Genomic DNA, 21,295 nt, shown 5'->3' with positions numbered 1-21,295 from the left:
TGCAAAAGACATGCACTAAATATAGTAGTATCATCGCATCTGCCAGATCTAGTACCATCTGCAAGATATACTAGATTCTACTAGATAGATAGGCTCTACCAGATGTAGCAGATCCAACTGCAAGGTACCCGCTACTCGACGAGAAGAACTTTACACGATAAAATTAGCAATATAGTGTAACCTTTATTATGTCATGTACATGTATCGTACAAGTATTAGCTGGATGGTATATACAAAGGCCATCTCGCGCGTCTCTTCATCAGACGCCCAGCCATCTATTCATCAACCTTCGTTCATTTCGTAATGTTAATGCATGTTAATTCCACCGCTTTTGTAACGCCATGCAAAGACCGGCCCCAAAGATAATAAAACGCTGAGAATAATACCCACTCCTTAAAAACAGACAAACCAACCCCAATGTATAATGCGTGTACTGATATGTTCGCTGCTGACGCTTTTCAAATGTATCATGTCTGGCACTTTTGGCACTCTGGTACTCTCACATAGCTTCTTCCTCGCGGCCCCCCAATCGTTCAACCACTCGGAAAATATTGACAGTCAAATTCACAGTCCATGCTACAAGGCCGAGAAGCATAACGGATGCAAGACCTTCAGATAACCCAAGGATATTGCTGTCGCCAAATTCGTGGTAGACGACATGCTCAAAGGCTAGAGCTGTGCAAGCTGACTTGAAGATGATGAAGAACAGGTCAAGCAGGATGAGAGACATTTTGGAAGTGGCAGAGCGCAGACCAAGAGGCTTCCCCGTATACTCGTCCCATATCATGTATCCGTTGAAGGGGATGGATACACAGTCTACCACAATTGCAAAGATAGACTGCGTGCGCTCAGCACCGTCGCCTCGGACCTTGGTTTCCCGCTCATTCATCCTTATGGCAATCGCCAAAGCTACCGTTGACATGATGATGACGATCAATCGGAAGATTAAGGGAGAGAGGGAACTGTTTAGCATTTGGCTCCACACGCGCTTAGAAAATGCAGATTTGCGCCGCCGGTCGTGCTTATCGCCTGAGTGCAAAGGCAACTCTATTTCCTTGTTGAAGTTGGGCTGCAGCTGGTTGAGAGCCTCGATATCGATGATTTCGCGCTGTTCGTTCCGAGGGCGTCCCCAAGCCGATGACCGTATGAAATCTGCCCACGTGACGGGCGGTTGTTGAAACATCGAAGGATGAGACGAAACTATAACGGGCTCGGCGGATCGAAGGTGATCCCACTTTCTTCCTCGAGCATCAGCTCGTCCATATTTGAACAGGTGTGGTATGCGGCCGCGCTCATTCTGGGGAGGTCCCAGCTTAGGGTCATCCCAAGAGACGAACCCGTCCTTCGAGACTCGTCGCTGAGGTGGCTGAGGGATGGAATTGCGCTGAGGCGCGGCGGAGGGCTGAGGAGGGTTGAGCAATCGCCGTTGCTCTTCGGTGATTGATCCCTCGTTGGTGATAACCCAGGCTATGAAGAGAGGGAAGATGTTAGTGTTTGCTTCTGGTAGCCCGGAGTCACCGGTAAAGTCGCAATTTGATCCTTACGGGGTAATGTTCGCGCAGTACGCAAGCGAGGATTTGTGAAGTCTGTAGAGGTGCTCAGAGGCCTTGTGGAAGGGGGAGATTTGGACGAGGACGACGGCCCAGCCTCCGTCTGGGGCGTCGAAGACGTCATTGTCTTTTTTTCCCTAGTAGTATAGAGATGCTATGCTGTTTAAAGCTTGTAAGTGAAAGGCGGCGCACACTATTGAGGAACTCGGACTGGAGGAAAAAGAAGAAATAAAATGGCAATTGGCGTTTTCACGGAGGCGCCGCCTTGTATAGGGAGATATAAGGCTATAGAAGCATGTTGTATGAGTGGGTGTGATGCTTTGGCGAGAGTGGAAGCACGAGGTGTGTCGACAGGCTGCAGAGACGCTGAGCCGATGGTCACACGCTTTAAGGCAGAATCTGGCAGGGCATGCACGAGGCCACGCCTGCCAAGCCTGTCCGGTGGAGAGAGCTGCGAACAAGGGGAGCCTTGGAGAGCGAATGCATCCGCAGTGGTGCTAGCATGGACTACGGCTAGCAGCAAGCGGTGCTGGTAAATAGCCTTCGCAAAACCGGGATCTCGAGATTGCTCGGCGCAGCTGAGCCGGCAGAGCTCCATATTCTCCGGTAGTAGAAAAAGGAAAATGCTGTTGAGAGGCGCTGCTGCTAGAGCCAACCGGAGTTAGTCTTCAAGTCACCGCAGGCACTAATCGGGGCGATCACAAGCTGTTCCGGGTCCCGAGAGCCTCTGAGCGACCCATGACTTTGGAAAACAATAGCAAGATGTCCGGATCCGGGTGGAGACGCTCGTTTGTGATTGTGATGCGGTGCGTAAAACATGCATGAACTTGGTGCTACATGTACGGCACACCTTGGACGGCAAGCGAGCCACCGAGCCAGCAATACGATGTACCTTGCAAGGGTTGCATGGAGCAGTGCGAGTGTTTACGACAGCTGCATGGAGCAAAGATGGCTGGGCTTTTAGAAGCACTCTTGGCACTGCTAGAAGCACTAACATCAGCTAGACTGGGTCCCCAACCTTACAATTTTCTTGCTCCAGCGCTGCCCCATAGTCTCAAGCTCAAAACTAGACGTCTACTGTATGACGGCACAGTTACAAGCCATCAAGTGCCGGCAGTAGGTACGTACTGCTGTAATCCTGCCGCGGCCCAATTAACACGTCACCTGATGGCGCGCGCCTGTTTTTCTTTTTCTGCTGCCCAGGCGCGCGAGACTCCAGGCGCTAAGCTGCTGTGATGGCGACTGTGACAGCTGGACGCGGGCTCTTAGGCGCCAAGCTCCAGGGCAGCCTCGTCTAGACGGCGAGATTGAAGGATATCGACCTAGCACCAGCGTCACTTTGCATATATCATTCAAACTACCACACAGCCACCATCTTTTCTTCTTTTTTTCTTCTTTCCCTTCTTTCCCCCTCTTTTCCTTTAATTGAAGCATACCTGGATATCGCTTCTCTGCGTATCTGCTTTTTTTTAGTGCTTGCATTTGGCGCTGTCACCGCTCGATCCTTCCCTTCCAAACACAGGCTGGCCACCAATTCAATTCTTCTTCTTCGCGCTTCTTTCGACAACACAATTATTTCTTTCTCCGTCTTAACAGCTCTTGCGGCAGCGACCTTCAATCTAAACATATCGAGCGATTCCAATTCACCGTGCCGACAGGAAAAGCTGCGCCCGCACACTTTGGCTGTTGGCGCTCTCGCCCAAACAAATGAAAAAAGCAGCAGCCATGCCGGCTTCATTGAAGGAGCGATCAAGTCGGCTGCAGATGTTTGCACGCCCCAAATCCGACGAGGTCAACTCCAATACAAACTTCGATGTGGCCGCAGCTTCGGCAACACAGCAAACCCGCGAGCTAGGGCGCTATCAGAGCTCTGCTCCGGTGCTCACGTCCGTTGCAGAACGAAGAGAGCTGGCAGACAGCGCTCGAGTGCCTATACCGAATGGAAATGCTCGCCAGCCTGCCGTACACCAGCGGAGATTTAGCCAGCCGCCGCCCGAATCGGTGCAGCAGTCTCATTCGCAGTCTCCGTCCAGTCGCCATATCGATATCTTTACCGGCTCCCAATTGGGCGACAGTTTCATGAATTCAGGTCTAACGACGCCGCTGTACGAACCCTCAGAGGCCGAACCGGAACCAACAACCCAAAAGAGGAATATTGTCGCTGTTCCTGCCAATACATCTGCTGCTCCCACTGCGAGAGCTCCTCCTCGCTATAATTTTGACAAGAAATTTCCTTCCAGTGGCGGCCTTGCCTTTCAGATTGGAGAGGATCTTCGCATGAAGGTTGTACCGGTCTCGGGCACCAAGCATCACAACCCCTCCTACATGAACGACGGTTTTAATAGAGGCGCCGCCAATGGATATAGCAGACCTGCCCCGAATTATCGAACAAGCTATACTCGACCAGAGTTATCGCCAGAGAAACAGCCCAATCTGCCGTTGCGCGAAGTTCGGCTTCCACATGTGCCAAGAGCAAAACAAATCAACTATGACGATAGAGAAAAGAGGAGCGCATCTCCTGCCTATGACAGCAGGGGGCGGCTCATGAGGGACAGAGATGAGGATGCTCGCCCCATGTCCAGATTCCAGGGACTGGCAGAGGTGGAGGTGGGAGGCAGAAGGATAGAGGTGATTGACGAAGATGAGAATGGAGACCAAGATGATGGCACGTCTACCATAGGCGGCCGTGAAGATGGGCGCGAAGCTCCGAGAATGAGGAGGCATCTCCTATCACCACAGCGAGCTGCTTTTGAGAACGCCTTTACAACCACCATGCCACCTTTCAGGCCGTCGGTGCCAAAAGATAAGAAGCGGAGAAGGGAGAGCCTTGATTATGATGATATGGCTCTCAGCAACATGAATTTCGCTGAACTCCAAAAAGAAGCATTCGACTTTGACCCCTCCAAGGTAACAGCGCAGGTTGGCACAGGCAGCAGTGTGGACACGCTCAATGCGAAGCTGGAGCAGTACCAGCACCAAACTGAGAAGGAGCAGCACTTGATGTTCAAAAACATGAATGCTGATGACTGGGAAGAAGCTGGGGACTGGTTCGCTGACCGGTTCGGCGAGATTATGCACAAGTTGAGGGTAGCCAGACGGAACAAGCGTCGAATGATACAGGAGTTTGAACAAGAGGCAGCTTCTCGCGAAGAAGCCGTTCGGCTGCATACGGAGACGATTGACCAGAAGCTGTCTAAAATGAAGCAAGATGGCCTGCGCGTGGTGAACACTAAGGAGGGCAGCCAGCAGGTCGCCAAGTGAATTTTGGCTGTGGTAGATTGCATTATTTTTATTTTACCGCGTTATTTGTCACCGGCATATTGCAGCAGGAGTTGGGCGTATTAAAATGATATTTTATTTTAGCTTTTATTTCAATTATCATGATTTCCTTCTGGATTTGACAGGATGGAATGGCAAACGCTGGCCGTGGCCTGGAGTACATCTCCAAGCCTGAAGGAATGGTAGCGAAGCAAAAATGTGGCGTTGAAAGGCAACAAACGGTCAACTCGATGAAATATAGATTGTTGTGGGATATAATGGAAATGTCCTAGTTGAGTTTTTGCCATCTTGCGTTATCTAAATTTCTACCTGTCTCTAAATGAGGACACTATGTAGTGAAGGGGAAAAAACACTTCTCTCATTCATTTTTCCTTTTGTTACTCTTCCTAGATTCCCACATGGTCATCATTATCGTGTCGTTATTCTCTTTTAGAGTTTAAATCTCAACTACCTGCTTCACCTTTCTATCGCGGCCAACTATCATCCGCAGCTGTGCTCCAGGCCTATTAGGCAAAAGACCATTCCGTAGACCCTCCGAGTAGAGTTCATAGGCCGGGTAATAAGCGTCCACAAACTTGATGACCTGCTCCTTGGTCATGCCGGCGTTGGGATCGCCTCTCGCTAGCCGGAGATGCTCCTCCTGTTCTTGGCGCCAGTCATACACGTACTCGATGTTCTCGGAATCAATGTGCAGAAACGCACCAAACATATCGGTTACTTGGTCGTATTCCTTGAGCTTCTCGTTGATGGCCAGAAGATGCTCGAGACGGTGCTGGTGGAGGGTTCTGCTTGGAGCGGCGTGTTTTGCCGTGATGGCGGAGGGGGAGATGGGACGGAAGCCGACGCACCAGCCTTCGAGGATGATGACTTGGAGAGGAGGAGAGTTGCTGTTACTGTGATTGATGGGTTTCCATGATGAGGGGGGTAGACGGTCGCCTTGGCCGGAGAAGAGGGCCTTGTCGTATTGGGGGAGAGAAGTTGGTTCGTGGCGGAGGAGTGAGGAGAAGACGGATTTCAGGAGGGGGATATCGTGAGTGCCTGTGTTATTATTTTATGAGACAAGGTTTAGGTAGCATAGTAAACAGAATGGCTTGAGAATCATTTTGTAGATTGATATCATATCATATGTTATACAGAAGGTGTGCGTGTAAGTGACTTGCATACATACCTGGCTCTCCACGAACCTGCCACAGCGCATTATCAGGATTCGCCCGCGCCAAGGCCACCTGGTCTTCATGCCTCAGGTAAAAATCGTCAATGCTGCAGACCAGCGTAGAGATGCCTTCTCGCTGGAGAGCCTCAGAGAGAGGCACGACGAGGGTGGATTTGCCAACGCCCTGTATGCCGTTGAGGCCGATGATGAGGGGCGGTGGCGGCAGCGGCGATTCATTGTGAGATGAGGATTGTTGGTGTAGCTTGACATGGTTTAGGATGAAGGGGATGCATATTGGGGATTTGTCGTCTGTGAATGAAGGAGCCATTTCTTTATTCTTTGTCTCTTCTAATTTTTTATAAGTGTATAAGTTGTATTGAATGAGTGTGTTGTTTTATGTATTTCGTCTATATAAAAGAGGAGATGATTTCTACATGTCGCCGCTACCGCTATCAAGGAGCGGGTAATACTACGCCGTCGCGGTGCACTTAATCGGCAGCTCTAATATCCGCTTCGGAACAGCTAAGGCGGACTGCCGGTCCCCGGAGCCGATGGATTGATTGATGGATGCATCTTGGCTTCTAGTGCGCACCCTTATAGACTGTGGAGAGGCACTACTTGGTATTATATAAGGTCGTTCGCAGTAGTAGCTACAGTGCTTAGCGAAATAAGCGAAGTATGGCTTGGGCATGTGAGGCTTGGGTGAAGGCGATGAATTATAGCAGCTGGAGAATGCCTGGGTCGGAGCCTGTATATTATACGAGACACAAGATGCGGAATAGTAATACAGCACTGGATTCTTACATCATTGGGGCTGCAATGGCCGTCGGCAAGCAACGGTAGTGCTATTACAGCACAAGCCAAAAACGATCATCTAGCTGCTAGCACAGACTGCTGACACCGACACGTGAATGACCTAATCCTCCATGCAGGCCTACAGGAAATGCAAAGTATCGGTGCACCAACTCGACAACTGGGAATACCCCAGATTTCAACGCCAAAAAAGCATGTGAACACGCCTCCATTCTCCATCCTCTCTGCCCTCTCTTCTTCCCCATGTCCCGCATCCAGCCTAGCGCTTCCCCCGGCCTCTGCCTTTCCCATCCCAGAAATCCCCCTCGGTCTCGGTACAAAATCGCGGTGCTCCAAGTTCCACGGTACCCGCTCCAGCAACTCAGCCGAGGCATCGACACACCTTTTGCGCTGCTGGGCTGTTGACCCGGTCCGTCCGCCTCTTTCGTGTCTGGGATTTAAAAAAGAAAACCTCCCGACAGCTTGACATTGCATCGTCCTTTCTTCCTTCTTCTTCTTGTTTCCTCCTCTTATCTTGTCGCTCCTCTAGATACCCCCTCCATCCATCCATCCTCTGTGCTGTTTCCATTCCATTTCTCTTACAGCACTTACATTTTCTCTCTTCTTCTTTGCATCAGCGTCACAACATCATGTCTGAGCAGCTGAGATACGACGGCCAGGTGGTGGTCATCACCGGAGCTGGCGGTGGTCTGGGCAAGGCCTATGCCACCTTCTTCGGCTCACGAGGAGCCAGCGTCGTTGTCAACGACCTGGGCGGCTCTTTTAAGGGCGAGGGAAACTCTACAAAGGTCGGTGAAAAGACTCTATTCCCATTGCTACCATAACTGCCATACAGTGCATTGTTGGCTGCGAAATCATAATCGCCTTACTCTTTGCTAACAACGTTTCTTTATTTTCCAGGCCGCTGATGTCGTCGTCGACGAGATCAAGAAGGCAGGCGGCAAGGCCGTTGCCAACTACGACAGCGTCGAGAACGGCGAGCGCATCATCGAGACCGCCATCCAGAACTTTGGCCGCATCGACATCCTCATCAACAATGCCGGTATCCTCCGCGACATTGCCTTCAAGAACCTCAAGGACGAGGACTGGGACCTGATTATCAAGGTTCACGTCACCGGTGCCTACAAGTGCACTCGTGCCGCTTGGCCTCACTTCCGCAAGCAAAAGTACGGCCGTGTTATCAACACTGCTTCAGCCGCCGGTCTGTTTGGCAGCTTCGGCCAGACCAACTACTCCGCCGCCAAGCTGGCCATGGTTGGCTTCACTGAGACTCTGGCCAAGGAGGGCGCCAAGTACAACATTCTGTCCAACGTCATTGCTCCCATTGGTATGTACAAGATGCGCATTTCTGGCAGAAACAAGAAGAAGCAGTAGACTGACCTGAAGCGATATAGCTGCGAGCCGAATGACCGAGACTGTCATGCCCCCCGATGTCCTCAAGGCTCTTCGCCCCGAGTGGATTGTGCCGCTCGTCGCTGTTCTGGTGCACTCCAACAACACCGAGAACGGCAGCATCTTCGAGGCCGGTGCTGGCCACGTCGCCAAGCTCCGATGGGAGCGATCCAGCGGTCTCCTGCTCAAGGCTGACGACTCTTACACTCCCGGCGCCATCCTGAAGCAGTGGAACAAGGTCATTGACTTCTCCAACCCCCAGTATCCCTCTGGCCCCAACGACTTCATGGGCCTTCTCGAGGAGTCCATGAAGATGGGCCCTAGCGACAAGGGCGAGAAGCTCGATTTCACCGGCCGCGTTGCCCTCATCACCGGTGCCGGTGCCGGTATTGGCCGTGCTTATGCGCTGGCCTTTGCCAAGCACGGCGCCTCCATTGTCGTCAACGACCTTGTCAACCCCGACACCGTCGTTGAGGAGATTAAGAAGCTCGGCGGCAAGGCTGTCGGTGTCAAGGCTTCTGCCGAGGATGGCGATGCCGTTGTCAAGGGCGCCATTGATGCCTTTGGCCGTGTTGATATCGTTGTCAACAACGCTGGTATCCTCCGTGACAAGGCCTTCACCAACATGGACGACAACCTGTGGAACTCAGTCATGAACGTGCACCTGCGCGGTACATACAAGGTTACTAAGGCTGCTTGGCCCTACTTCCTCAAGCAGAAGTATGGCCGTGTCATCAACACCACTTCCACTTCTGGTATCTACGGTAACTTTGGCCAGGCCAACTACGCCGCTGCTGTAAGATAATTCCCTTGAATGATATGTTTGCAAAGTATTTTGTTTCGCTAACACGCTTGAATTACAGAAATGCGGTATTCTCGGCTTCTCTCGTGCTCTTGCTCTTGAGGGCTTCAAGTACGGCATCTACGTCAACACTATTGCTCCCAACGCCGGTACCGCCATGACCGCCACCATCATGCCCAAGGAGATGGTTGATGCCTTCAAGCCCGATTACATTGCTCCTCTTGTCGTCGCCCTCAGCAGTGACAAGTGCCCCAACCCCACTGGCGGCCTGTACGAGGTCGGCAGCGGTTGGGTCGGCAAGACCCGATGGCAGCGAACCGGCGGCCACGGCTTCCCCATCAACGTTCCCCTGGTTCCTGAGGAGGTTGTTAAGCACTGGGAGAAGATCATCAACTTCGAGGATGGCCGCGCCGACCACCCTGAGAAGGCTCAGGACGGCCTGGAGAAGATCATGGCCAACATGGAGAACAAGGTATGAGAACATGATACGTACGAAATTTTCTAAGACTATTCTTCATTTCCTTTTGATTCCTGTCTCTCCATCTGCCATCTCTTCAGGATATGGAAGCAGATCTGTATCACCACCACCACTACCATCTATCAAACCACTTGTACATATTGGATAGCCACTAGAGAGGAAGAAATGTTACGAAGAAAAAAAAACACAGAATGAAAGAATGAAATTTTAATGACTAAATGCAAGAGAGCCGTGCTAATTTGTGATTTTTTCTGCTTCCAGCACGAAGAGAAGCCTGCCGCCAGCAATGAACATTTGACCGCTATTGCTGAGGCTCTTGGAAAGGAGGGCAGCCCTACCGAGTACAGCTTTACGGACCGTGATGTTATTCTGTATAACCTTGGTGTCGGTGCCAAGCGAAAGGAGCTGAAATATGTCTTGTAAGTCCATCCTCTAAGTGCCTCTCCTATCTGTCATGAATTCGTGGCAAACATCATCCATATACCAATCCCTATCCACTCCCCATATCAAACCAAGACAAAATATCTCTTTGTTAACCAAGATTTTAAAATAGTGAGGGCGCAGAAGACTTCCAAACTCTTCCCACCTTCGGTGTCATCCCCCCCTTCAGCGCCGAGATGCCCTTTGACTACGATGCCATTGTGCCCAACTTCTCCCCCATGATGCTGCTTCACGGCGAGCAGTATCTCGAGATTCGCAAGTTCCCACTGCCCACCTCGGGACGCCTCCTCTCACGCGGCAAGCTCCTCGAGGTTGTCGACAAGGGTTCCGCCTCCATTGTGAAGACTGGTATTACCACTGTCAATGCCGAGACCGGTGAAGATGTCTTTTACAATGAAATGACTGTCTTCCTCCGTGGAGCAGGCGGCTTTGACGGCCAGAAGAAGGGCAGTGATCGTGGTGCTGCCACGGCTGCTAATGAGCCCCCCAAGAGAGCCCCCGATGAGGTTGTCGAATCACCAACAGGCGAGGATCAGGCCGCCATTTACCGCCTCAGCGGAGACTACAACCCTCTGCACATTGACCCTGGTTTTGCCAAGATGGGAGGCTTCAAGGCACCCATCCTGCACGGCCTGTGCAGCTTTGGCGTGGCCGGCAAGGCTGTCTATGACCGCTTCGGCGCGTTCCGCAATGTCAAGGTGAGATTCGCCGGACCTGTGATTCCTGGACAGACGATTATCACGGAGATGTGGAGGGATGGAAAGAAGATTATCTTCCAGTGCAAGGTCAAGGAGACGGGCAAGGTGTGCATTGCGGGAGCGGCTGCTGAATTGGCATAATGGCCTTGTGAACTGTTGATTGTTAGGAAATCATGGGATATGTAAGATACGATATTTATGTAATGCCGCAAGTTTTAAATTTCAAAAAAGTTTTCTTCATTTCACTCTTTAAACACGTTAAAACAATCTATCCATCCATTCATTCGTACGTTCATTAGTCAAGCTATTATCCATGCCTCCATTAATATGTCAATGGTTCAGTAACAAAAAGCGCTCAGTCCCTTACAAGGAACATATATATCCATGCATTCAAAATTAAACAATCCAGCTGTCTGACAAGAAAGGAAAAGGAAAAGGGAAAGGGGGGTAAATATTATGTGAAAGAAAAGGAAAAATCGTATAGTAAAAGGAAAATAATAGTAAGAAGCGATATATCCCCCAGTCAGGCGACGAGAAGTAAGCGGAATGTTTGCTCTTCCAATCCGGCAAGCAGAAAAGGAATTTAAAAGTATTTCCAGAAAATGTGTTTGATGAATAGCGGGTATCCATATAAATATGCTCTTTTTAAAAAAGGAAGTAGAGGTAGAAAAAGCGTCAGGGGGCAGTGATATCTCATTCCTTTATACAGACGCCTGGCTTGCGTAGGACGCTGCAAAAAGCAATATCGTTTGATCATAACGCTCCGTCTTCATAAGCTTTTTAAACACCCATCGCAGAAACAATCTTTGAATAGTAATATAGCGGGTATCAGAAGGGGAATTTCAAGAAAGCTCCCATCTCCAAAAACTTTTGCGCGCTCAAGAGACCTAGAGTAACGCTGGCAAGACGCCAAAAAGTAACAATGGCTGGCTGGCTGGTTCAATGTCTCGCCTCGCTCACACAAAGATGGTCTCAACCACAACGTCCAAGAACTCTCCCAGCGAGGGCATTCGCCCTGTCGACAGGATTTGTTCAATACTGCCTATACTGCTCAGTCGTGCTGCTATGCCCGTCTCCAGAAACGCCTTTTCCGGCGCCGAGAGGTCTCTCTTCTCTGCGTCTTTCCATTTTCGCTCTGCCTCTTCGCGGGCCTCCTCTAGTACGTGGTCGACGTCCTCTGACTCCCACAAATTACATCGTTCACACTCCAGACACGGTCGAGGGTCGCCATCAGGTCTGAAGTGATCGCAAAAGTGCCGGTACCCTTCTTCAGTGAGATCGGCGCGGCATACGTAGCACATCTTGTAGCCACAGGGACATGTGAGCTTGTTGCAGCCTGCATTCTTGACAAACGATGTGTTGCAGCGAGGGCAGACCCGTTTGATGGCCATGCTCATGGCTTGCTCAACTTGCGTTCGTAGCGCAACGAGAGACGATTCGTTGCAAACGTGGATATCCGTCCATACCTTGCTGCATGAGAGGCAGGATACTCGGCCACATTCAGGGTTCTGACAGGCGAATTGGAGGCCGCGTCGACGACGAGTATGTCTGCCCATAGCGTGCTTCCACTCTGCCGATATCTGCATCCAGACCGGGCCCGTGGATGTGAATGCCAAGGCGGCAGCAAAAGATAGCACAGCCAGAGGGAGAATGAGGACAACGCAAATGAAGCAAAAGAAGAGAAATAGTAGGTGTAAAACACCAGCAATCCGAACTCGCATTCGTGCCCTCTTGGACGGCATATAAATGTCATCAATCTCTGCATAGCTGCAAAACGGACAGTGTACCAACGACAGTCTCGCAGCAATCAAAGCGTGTTCTGCAAGCCGCTGGTCTAGCTGATGTAGGATCTCGGCACCCTTCTTCTCTTCCAGCATGGCCCTGCACATATGTTCTGACGAGATGTGGCCTGAGCACTGGTCACGACCGACAGCCATGCACCTCAGCGTCCCCATCTCGGGGATGATGCTGCTCTGCCAGCCCTGGCCAAAGACGGCCTCCTTGAGGGAGAATTGGACGCAGCGGAAGCAAATCATGTGTGCGTCTTTGTTGCAGTGCGTAAACTCTTCAAATGGGGCTGTGGTAAAGCAGCACATGCACTCGTGAACTGCGCCTGCTTCTTCGGCTTCGTCATTGTTTAGCCGCATCGCCGTGGCTCGGTCTTTAGCGACTCGCTCTTCCCTGTCCTTTTCCTTCAGCGGACGGACGAGCGCATCGTAGAGTTCTCGGTCAAGCTCAGCGTTTCCCGTGGATCGTATCGTGGGTATGCTCGAGCCTTGGCCTGTGGTGCGCCAGCGGACAAGAGGGTGGTTGTCAGCCTCGCCCGTCGCCACAGGCTTGCGTCTCATGATGAAAGATGAGAGTGTGAAACGCCATGACTTGGACGATAGCGTCACGAGCGTCCTCCGAGCGTCCAGGTACGAGTAGTTGGACTCGGCCAGCACCGCGTTGATTGTAGACTTTGACAAGCCTTTAAACTCTTGCCACGCAAGCATCCGCACCGCGTTCTTGTAACCGTCGCTCCGGAAGATCTCTGCTCTTGGCACGAGCTGATTGACAGCGCCGGCCGCTTCTGCTTGTGTCTTATCTCCGTCGCCATGCAGTATACTGCCACTGAGCTTCTTCTCAGGACCGATTACTTTCCATCTGCCCTTGACCCACGTAGCGCGGTTCTTGAGCAGTGCATCGGCTACCAAGGCTAACCTCGACTCGCCATCGAAATTGCCCAGCAGCTCCCGAAAGACCTCGATCTGGATATCGGGAAACACCGCCGCCAGGGCCTCGAGGCAGCAGTTTAGCTCGCGCAGGTCCGGTCGTTCGGGCGGGATGCAGGGCAGCTGGGCCTCATCGTGGATGTACTCGGGCGGGATATCGCCATCGACGGCTGGGACAGAGCGTGCCTTGCTTGAGGACGATGCAAGGGAATAAGTCGACCTATCGTTGGAGGAGAGCAGCGCTGGCAGGGGCATGGCGGATGCTCATGCTGGAGCGGTGCCCTATGGCATGGGCTAGGATTCAGACGTATGGGCGTTTGCAGAGCCCGAGTCTTGGACGGAGGGATGGTATATTTTGTTGATTATTGTGTACACACAGATATGGTAATGATTTTTGTGGTGACGGTATTATTCTCTTGGGAGGGAATGTTAAAGGCGGTGCCTATAATATTTAGATGGGGATGGCAATAGCGGGATCCGAGGAGCGCGGCGGTGGATTGCTTGCCTATACCCAAGTCGTGGTAGCACCTACAGGTGGGGAGCACTTTGAGTAAGGTACGGGGTACTGTTAGTGCGTGTACCCAGAGGCCCAGACCTGTAAGAGCAGCACTTTTACACCGTATCACAGAGCGACTTTCAATTAGCGTGCCTTTGTAGTAACATTGCAGCAACACATGCTAGATAACGCCGCGCCTTGGAAATGAAAGTACTGTACATCATAGCAGAGCACATCAGGCGTGCCTCTCCCAGTGACCTTCAATCAGTTATAATCTGAGCTTTGGCTACTCACAAGGTACTTTTTTATTGGTAAATCCTTTAGGCAGCTACCTTATCGCCGTGCAAACAATACCGCCTTGCCGCTCCACACTAATGCCGTTGGCCTTTCTCTATTCGAGCACATCATATCATCAGCCAACAAATCTCGAGTCACTTTTTCCGCATTGGAATATATCAAGTTGACACGTGTAATTAACTGCATACCTAGTTTTGAAAATCTCATACTGCTAATGCCTGTTCCTGTTTAAGCCCACTTATATGTATCTTCATCAAGTACAAAGCTCCTCTTTTTGCGGCCAGCTTTCCGGGGGGTATCTAAACACATAATACTACGCAGCATCTTTTTCCTGCCACGGTAAATTCCTTCATTATCTCAATCAAACGCGGGTGCTGTGTAAAACAAAACAGAACAGGATGGTGTAAGTCATTCACTCGTAGTCGCTCATGAACTCGAGTATTGACGAGCTGGGGTGCGAATCTCCGCAGCAAGGACAGATTCTATCGTCGTCGCTATCCCAGGCTGAGTCCTCGATCTCGTATCCGTTAATTCGGGAGAATTGGACCCATGACCGCTTGTCCGCGTCACGGGCGAGGGGTACTTTCTTCCAGATGACTCTTTTCTCGTCACGGGTTGACGCAGGATGGCCATTCTCGGCGGGCGCGGCAGGCAGGGTGCCTACCTTGTGGTAGCCCTCGAAAGAATGCAGGTGGAAGTGCTCGCCAACTTCGCCATCTTCTCCTTCTTCACCGGCTAGCCCAAGACCCTCTTCCTCCATTTCCTCTTTGAGGTCCTTGTATGCTCTAATCACTCGAGCACACCAATTATCCCCCCTCAGACTCTGTAGACCCTTGGCATTTGCAATAAAAGAAGCTGCCGCATCAAGATAGAGGCCTTCATCCTTCACCAGACCAGTGAGTTCAGCAGAGGCTTTCATACCGACATCATCAAATGGCATTCCAGTGACTTGGAGTTCATTCAAGGTACATCCCAGCTCGTGAGATGCTACTTCATGAAGTTCAGATCCCGAAAATGGCAGCAGCGAATCGGAAAAGTTCACCAGATCAATTCGCAGAGATGAAAGTGATGGGAGAAGCTTTGGTCTGGGGGTTTTCTTATCTTTATAGGCCGGGTCAAATGGGGCACGCAAGGCCAGAAAGAAATCGATAAGTTGATTCCAGGTGTAGCAGCGGAAGCCACCACGAACGAGAGGCGACTCTTTTGGCCGCATATGTACTTTAAGGGTGTGGTCCTTCTTCAAATCTGTATGATAGTATCGTTCAAGCTTATGCTTGCGACGCTGATCATCGTAGTAGCGAGCAATGACACGGAGGTTGACATGCAAGATCTTGTGTCGATACTGGAAGCTGAGCTCGCTGAAGTTGCGTAGAGCCTGAGGGGTGGTAAAGACGAAGTGGTTAGATTCCCAAAGGAATCGAGTGCCTTCGGCATTCATCGCTTTGTTTGTTGCTAGAAAGTGAATGGCGATCTGGTTACCCCTCTTCTTCTCTTCCTCAGTCAGATGCTCAGCCGTGATAGCACTCAGGGGATCTATGATTGGGTGATCGCTCTTCATGGCGAATTTGAGAACTCGCAAGAGAACTTCAGTAGGTAAAAACAGGGAGGCCGGATCACTGGAGCCGGCATTAGATGATCGAGTCTTGCGTCTTGTGGGGTCATTCTGAACCAGATGTGCCTGGGCCAGTGGTGACCAAGAGATGCCATTCTCGCGAAGGATGCGCTTGAGCCGCAGGTTCTCCTCAGTAAGCAGCTGGTTAGTCCGGCGAAGGGGATAGTTGTAGGCAACCCATGCCTGATCCTCCTTATCGCGGCACTCCCATGGAAACACAAGCTGTGAAGAATGAGTATTTGATCGGCCGATAAAATAGGGACTGGCCGAAATCTCCTTACCTGACCATTCATCTTGCCGCAGGTCTATCTTGTTGTAGTAGTGGAGGAGACGAAATGCAAACTGATGGGAAAGGCTTCCCGGGAACGACACGCGGTGCTGCGACAAGCTTCGAAAACAATTTCTCAGACCAAACCAGACCTCAATAACAGAAAAGCAGCTGACACAGATGGCGGCAGTATGTCTGGCTGCTGATGCACCGAATGGGATACGCCAATGACTGACACAATGAGACACAATGAAACGAGAAATAGGAACAGAGAAAGTGGACTTGGAGATGTCGAGTTCAAATCGAGGCTAGAGTGAAGGACGGATAAGGAAATGGCAAAAAGGCCAGCTTTGTGCGACCCAATGCCAAATTTACTCTTGCCCAGCCGATTCTGGTGAATGAGAGGGATGCATGCAGGCTCTCACAGCTGCCGGACAAGTGGTGGGCAGGGAAATGATTGACGGTGATTCACGGACAACGAAATGAAATTCACCAGACGCCAGGACTGGGTAAGGCGAGCTGGGCAGCTGGACGAGCCACACCGGCCGATGAGAAGTGGTCAGATCTGGAGGATGCACCGAGACGTTGGCAGGGGGAAAAGAGCCGCTGGGTAATGGGCAAAGGATAAAAACGATGAGGGACAAAAAACCACTCGATTGGCAGGCTGGGGGAAACCCGAGCCGTACGACCCGAAGATGGATTAAAACCGAGGGAACGAGGGAAAGAGAGAGTGGAAAAGATGGGGTTTGGCGATTCAGTGCCGAGCAAAAGGTTGAGGAGCTGAGCCCAAAAAGCGCCGGACGACGACCTGCTCCCTCCTGCCCATGAGTCGAGCTGGTAATAAGCCGCCACTTCCCTCCTTCCTCTGCCAGCGTATTCCCTTAGCAGCACTTTATCCGAAAGTTGGCAATTGGTACCCCGTACCTGCCTCAAAGTCGTGGGTGGGAATCAAAGGCGGAAGTGGCGCGGGGAATTAAGGAAAGAGCGAACGGGCGCCGTCTGTTACTGTACGGCATCCACCGTGGGACGAATCGGCTGGTGGTTTTGCTAAGGCGAGAGAAGCGACGGGCACTATCAGGTGATGGGTTTGGTCATCAGCATTTACGGGCACTGTGTCAGTAGAGCCGCTCGCTACTACAGTATTAGGTATGTGTATAAGTAGCACTACTGTACTATTAAAGCAACCGCAAAGCTAAGGGCGCTGGCGCGGACCGATCCTGATCCCTGTTTCTCGATGCAATGTCGTGAGAATTAGGTGAAGTGGTGGATGATTAGGCGAAGTTGCCGGCAGTTATGCTCAGCTCAATGCAAAGAGTGGAGTGTTTTAATACCGACCATAAGGCTGTGCTGCGTAAGACCATCTGCGCTGTGATGCTTCGTACCGTGTAAGAGTATGCCATATTGATTGGCCCTGTTCCATCACAATGCAGGCTTCGCATCGCTACTCCAATTTCGTTCGCTCATGTCTCATAATTCACATTTTATCGCCATGGCCTGAATCATATCTTGTACATGCCTGAATCACAAACCAACAGGGATCCAATCACATCCAATTACGGAAATGAGCTGTCCACCGAAGCTCCAGGGTAGCAACATCAGCTATTATGTGACATATGACAGCGGCAAACGGCGATGCTCAGGCAGTTATGAGATTCATAATGAGATAGCTATATTTAAGCTTCGATTCCTTTAACAAATCATCTAAAGCTTTCCCTTATCCAATAGCTAACGGTGTAGTGCAATCTTGTGGCCAAACACTTATTGCCTGACGTCATGACTGTTCGCTTTTATAGCAGCTATATTCGCCTCTTACACTGAGAACACTCAGCCTTACGTACGTATGATGGATGTTGGAGATCATAGAATCATATACAGACTTTACAGTATAGCGATCGCCAGCATTCAGTGGGCTATATAAAGTGTGATTATGGAAATAAAAATATCGATAGGATACACTTCATAGTACAATAATAATCTTTTGCTCTCCTAACAACATATCATCGTGCATTTGGTTACAATGGCAACAACTGCCACCAGCGCACCTATTGGCGACAAGCCCGCCGATCCTTACACTCATGCTAATAAAGACGAGACCGACCTTGGAACTTTGGTTACGGATCTCGTTAACTTCATCACCACATGCAAATTTGGCATGTTGACGACCATTGAGGCTTCGTCCCATAACAACCTAGTCTCGCGCTGCATGGGCTTGGCTGGAACTGTAAGATAGCCGTTACATCAGTCGAAATTATTTCACTACAGAAACTAATCACAAAGTAGGAATCCGGCGGCATTGACCTCCTCTTCCACACAAATACCGAGTCCGGCAAGACCAATGACCTGTCCAACGACCCCCACGTGAATGTGTCCTTCATCAACAGTTCTGGCGAGTGGGCTTCCATCGCGGGGCAAGCGAGTGTTGTGACAGATCGCGATCTGGTCAAGAAGACATATAGCAGCGGACTAAAGGCATGGCTGGGTGATCTTGGTGATGGAGTCCACGATGGCTCAGAGAACGACCCACGTATTGGGATTATTCGTGTCAAGACCACCACTGTGACCTACTCATTGGTGTCTGGTAACTTCATCAGCCGGGCTGCTGAGGTCGCGCAAGGAGTTCTCACTGGAAAGCCTGCTCATGTGAGCAAGCTTCGAGAGATTTCAGCCGAGGACGTAGGTAACTGGCGTGCTTCAAACGTCTAACAGGAATAACAGGAAGAATGTCAAAATATGGATCAATGTACTATTATCATCTATGTCAATCATGAATTAAATATGGAGTTTTTCTTCTTTTTTGTATACCACTCATCAAGCAGCTTACTGCTTTCCGTAATCCTCTTCCCATATTCTGGTGAACTTCTCCTTATCAACGGCAAACTCACGAACGAAATCACGCTCTAGCTCGTGAGCTCTCCTGCCTAGCAGGACAAGACTGTGTAAGGGAGGTCCCAGCTCCTCATCCGCAGAGCAAAGCTCTTCAAGTGTTCCAGACACAAACTTTTCGGTCTTGCCTCCAACTCGAGCAGCACCAATAGCCAAGCTATCCTTGGTGTAGACGCCCTCCTTGCGCTCCTCTTCAATCTCCAGCATCTGCTGCGCGCACTGTCCGACTGTCATGTATCGTGGTGGCTCGTAGATTAGTCTTCCACGGGCCATGTTCTCCAAGCTCTGCTCTTTGACCTTGATGTCAACCAGGACCAATGTATGCAGACCAATGTCGCGATTCTCCTTTATTCTGTCATAGAAAGAAGCGGGCTTCCATGTTTCGGTGAAGAAGACCATGGATACGGTCTGTCCAAAGTTGTACAGCTGAAGGCCGCAAGCGCCGATGCCAGACATGATGGAGGCGTTCGGTACTGTTCGCACGGGAATGGATAACTCGCGAGCTCGGATGACGAGATCTGTGTGTGTGGTAGCACTGCAGAGACATGGTTAGTAAAGCTATGGATAATGAACACTTCAAGGCATAGCTAACCCGAAGGGGTCTCCAACAACGCAAAAAGCGACATCCTCGTTCTGCGCATTCCTGAGAATCTCGTCGCTGTTCGACTCGACCATCTCACGGTCGGCGATGGTTATCGATCGTCCATAGTAGTTTTCCTACTTGAAGAGTCAGCGTTAGCTCTTTTTTGCCAGAGACGTTGTCACTGGATTGAAGATGCATACCAGGACAGACTGATCCACGAGCAAGATGCTTGTGTAGGCCTCAAGGTAAACTCGAGAGGCCTTCTTCACCACTTCAAGACCCTTGACGGTAATATCCGTCTCGTCAGAGAGACCAAGACCAACAAGATACAACATTTTGATTCGATTGGCACATGCAAATAACGTATCGAGTTGGAAATTTCATCTTCTGAAGCTGCCCCGCGGTGGGGTTGAGAAATTCTTATCTTAGCGCCGGTTGACCCTTGTCTTGCCGCTTACTATCAAAGCTCTGGTGATCTTGGTGTCGCGTCTAAATCTGACAGTTCGCAAACCGGGTCCTTTTTTCTTTCTCTACATCATTCTCTCTCACCTTTTTCTTTCCCGCCATGTCTGACTCAAAGAACAAAAGCGCCTACGGGGTGGCAGCCTCTGATACCGATTTTCGCAAGAATTGGGATCTGGACGAATATGCTGCCAAAGCAAAAGAACGCGAGGCCAAGGAGAAGGAAGAGGCAAAGGCGCGCTACGAGGCCAAGCTCGCCGGCAAGAAATACCACAAGCCCATGACGGGCAACGAGACGTATACATCAGCACGAAGAAATATCATCGACGTCAGCGCACAGGTCGGAAAGACGCAGATTGTGCCTGCTGGATCGGGAGTTGGTAAACGAGGCAGAGGAGCTGGGTTTTACTGTGAGGCTTGTGACCTTACATTCAAGGATAACTTGCAATGGGTCGAGGTATGGAGATAAAGATTACAGAGGGTGGAATGCAATCCAGACCCAGTGCTAATTGACGATATATAGCATTTGAATACGACTCAGCATCTGCTCAACACCGGGCAGACCACCGAAGTCAAGCGGGCAACCGTCGAAGAAGTTCACGAGCGAATCGAATTCTACATTCGCCGAAAAGAAGACCTGGAGAAGGAGAAAACCACGAGTTTACATGATAGGCTACAGATAAGAGAAGAAGAAATGAAGAAAGAAGCAGAAGAGAAGCGGGCGAAGCGAAAGGAAGAAGCAGACAAGAAGCGGCAGGAAAAGGAACAAGCCGCCAAGGTGAAGACAGAGTATGGCGAAGATGTACGAATTGAAGGAGAGCATGACGAGGATGATATGATGGCGCAGATGGGATTTACCGGGTTCGGATCGTCGAAGAAGTGATTGATTGCTGGGAGGCGTGGGATGCTTGAAGAGATGTGTATAATGGCAAGAGGACGACTTTATGATACCCAGGACTGTAGAGAAGGTTTTACTATTTAGATGAATCAGCGCCTGAAAGAGATGGTCACGGAATTCTAGGCATATTTTAATAAATTTCAACATCGAGATATTCATCACCATGTCTCTGTATTTGTAGCCACCAACTCGCTGTCATGGATGTCATAAATACGTGTACATTGTAGCTGAGGCCATCCAGGTGCAGCGCAGGGTCGTGTGCCACCCAGCCGGTGCCGGAATAGCGGACCTTGGGCCGCCCCGCACACCCAAAATCCGGCCAGGCATGGCTTACTCCATCGATGATACCTACTACTAAGCTATTCTTTTCGCCATATCGGAACCTTGAACTCTTTCCTTTAACCCCGAGCTACCTTGTCGACGATAGCTGCTCCTACCGCCTTTCCCTTGGTACGAGGAGCATCACCGGCATTTTC

At 50.6% G+C, this 21,295-nt stretch overlaps 9 protein-coding genes across 9 annotated transcripts; 4 read left to right on the top strand and 5 right to left on the bottom strand.

The window, feature by feature from the left end:
• Positions 1–163: 163 nt before the first annotated feature.
• Positions 164–2,382, bottom strand: GGI43DRAFT_408805 (phospholipase D regulator). Its single transcript, XM_083206407.1, has 2 exons — positions 1,545–2,382; positions 164–1,467 (listed from the first exon to the last, which is right to left on the bottom strand). The coding sequence occupies exons 1-2, from the start codon at positions 1,672–1,674 to the stop codon at positions 500–502; spliced, it is 1,098 nt and encodes a 365-aa protein (XP_083059241.1). The 5' UTR covers positions 1,675–2,382; the 3' UTR covers positions 164–499.
• Positions 2,383–3,022: 640 nt separating this feature from the next.
• GGI43DRAFT_90006 (extracellular mutant protein 11-domain-containing protein) lies at positions 3,023–5,109 on the top strand. Its single transcript, XM_083210492.1, has one exon. The coding sequence runs from the start codon at positions 3,258–3,260 to the stop codon at positions 4,809–4,811; it is 1,554 nt and encodes a 517-aa protein (XP_083059240.1). The 5' UTR covers positions 3,023–3,257; the 3' UTR covers positions 4,812–5,109.
• Positions 5,039–6,458, bottom strand: GGI43DRAFT_90000 (P-loop containing nucleoside triphosphate hydrolase protein). The gene is made up of 2 exons (XM_083210491.1): positions 5,998–6,458; positions 5,039–5,867 (listed from the first exon to the last, which is right to left on the bottom strand). The coding sequence occupies exons 1-2, from the start codon at positions 6,308–6,310 to the stop codon at positions 5,266–5,268; spliced, it is 915 nt and encodes a 304-aa protein (XP_083059239.1). The 5' UTR covers positions 6,311–6,458; the 3' UTR covers positions 5,039–5,265.
• Positions 6,459–6,756: 298 nt separating this feature from the next.
• Positions 6,757–10,847, top strand: GGI43DRAFT_408800 (bifunctional hydroxyacyl-CoA dehydrogenase/enoyl-CoA hydratase FOX2). The gene is made up of 6 exons (XM_083206406.1): positions 6,757–7,583; positions 7,696–8,122; positions 8,190–8,983; positions 9,051–9,461; positions 9,729–9,886; positions 10,021–10,847. Exons 1-6 carry the CDS (start codon positions 7,425–7,427, stop codon positions 10,745–10,747), a joined length of 2,676 nt encoding a protein of 891 aa, XP_083059238.1. The 5' UTR covers positions 6,757–7,424; the 3' UTR covers positions 10,748–10,847.
• On the bottom strand, positions 10,848–13,767 carry GGI43DRAFT_408799 (E3 ubiquitin-protein ligase). The gene has a single exon (XM_083206405.1). It carries the CDS (start codon positions 13,573–13,575, stop codon positions 11,563–11,565), a length of 2,013 nt encoding a protein of 670 aa, XP_083059237.1. The 5' UTR covers positions 13,576–13,767; the 3' UTR covers positions 10,848–11,562.
• Positions 13,768–14,525: 758 nt separating this feature from the next.
• GGI43DRAFT_385163 (uncharacterized protein) lies at positions 14,526–16,018 on the bottom strand (the record flags this gene model as incomplete). Its single annotated transcript, XM_083203610.1, has 2 exons — positions 14,526–15,947; positions 16,007–16,018. The coding sequence occupies 2 exons, from the start codon at positions 16,016–16,018 to the stop codon at positions 14,526–14,528; spliced, it is 1,434 nt and encodes a 477-aa protein (XP_083059236.1).
• A 1,858-nt stretch (positions 16,019–17,876) lies between these two features.
• On the top strand, positions 17,877–18,709 carry GGI43DRAFT_408791 (uncharacterized protein). Its single transcript, XM_083206404.1, has 2 exons — positions 17,877–18,214; positions 18,274–18,709. The coding sequence occupies exons 1-2, from the start codon at positions 18,011–18,013 to the stop codon at positions 18,694–18,696; spliced, it is 627 nt and encodes a 208-aa protein (XP_083059235.1). The 5' UTR covers positions 17,877–18,010; the 3' UTR covers positions 18,697–18,709.
• GGI43DRAFT_408789 (diphthine synthase) lies at positions 18,710–19,911 on the bottom strand. The gene is made up of 3 exons (XM_083206403.1): positions 19,660–19,911; positions 19,469–19,593; positions 18,710–19,411 (listed from the first exon to the last, which is right to left on the bottom strand). Exons 1-3 carry the CDS (start codon positions 19,792–19,794, stop codon positions 18,811–18,813), a joined length of 861 nt encoding a protein of 286 aa, XP_083059234.1. The 5' UTR covers positions 19,795–19,911; the 3' UTR covers positions 18,710–18,810.
• Positions 19,912–19,930: 19 nt separating this feature from the next.
• On the top strand, positions 19,931–20,995 carry GGI43DRAFT_408788 (U4/U6-U5 snRNP complex subunit SNU23). The gene is made up of 2 exons (XM_083206402.1): positions 19,931–20,378; positions 20,445–20,995. The coding sequence occupies exons 1-2, from the start codon at positions 20,025–20,027 to the stop codon at positions 20,802–20,804; spliced, it is 714 nt and encodes a 237-aa protein (XP_083059233.1). The 5' UTR covers positions 19,931–20,024; the 3' UTR covers positions 20,805–20,995.
• Positions 20,996–21,295: the final 300 nt, after the last annotated feature.

The sequence above is a fragment of the Trichoderma evansii genome (assembly GCF_050947405.1).
Source record: "Trichoderma evansii strain SZMC 28006 chromosome Unknown GGI43scaffold_14, whole genome shotgun sequence".
Lineage (NCBI taxonomy): Eukaryota > Fungi > Ascomycota > Sordariomycetes > Hypocreales > Hypocreaceae > Trichoderma > Trichoderma evansii.
This window is presented reverse-complemented; position numbering and strand designations above follow the sequence as displayed.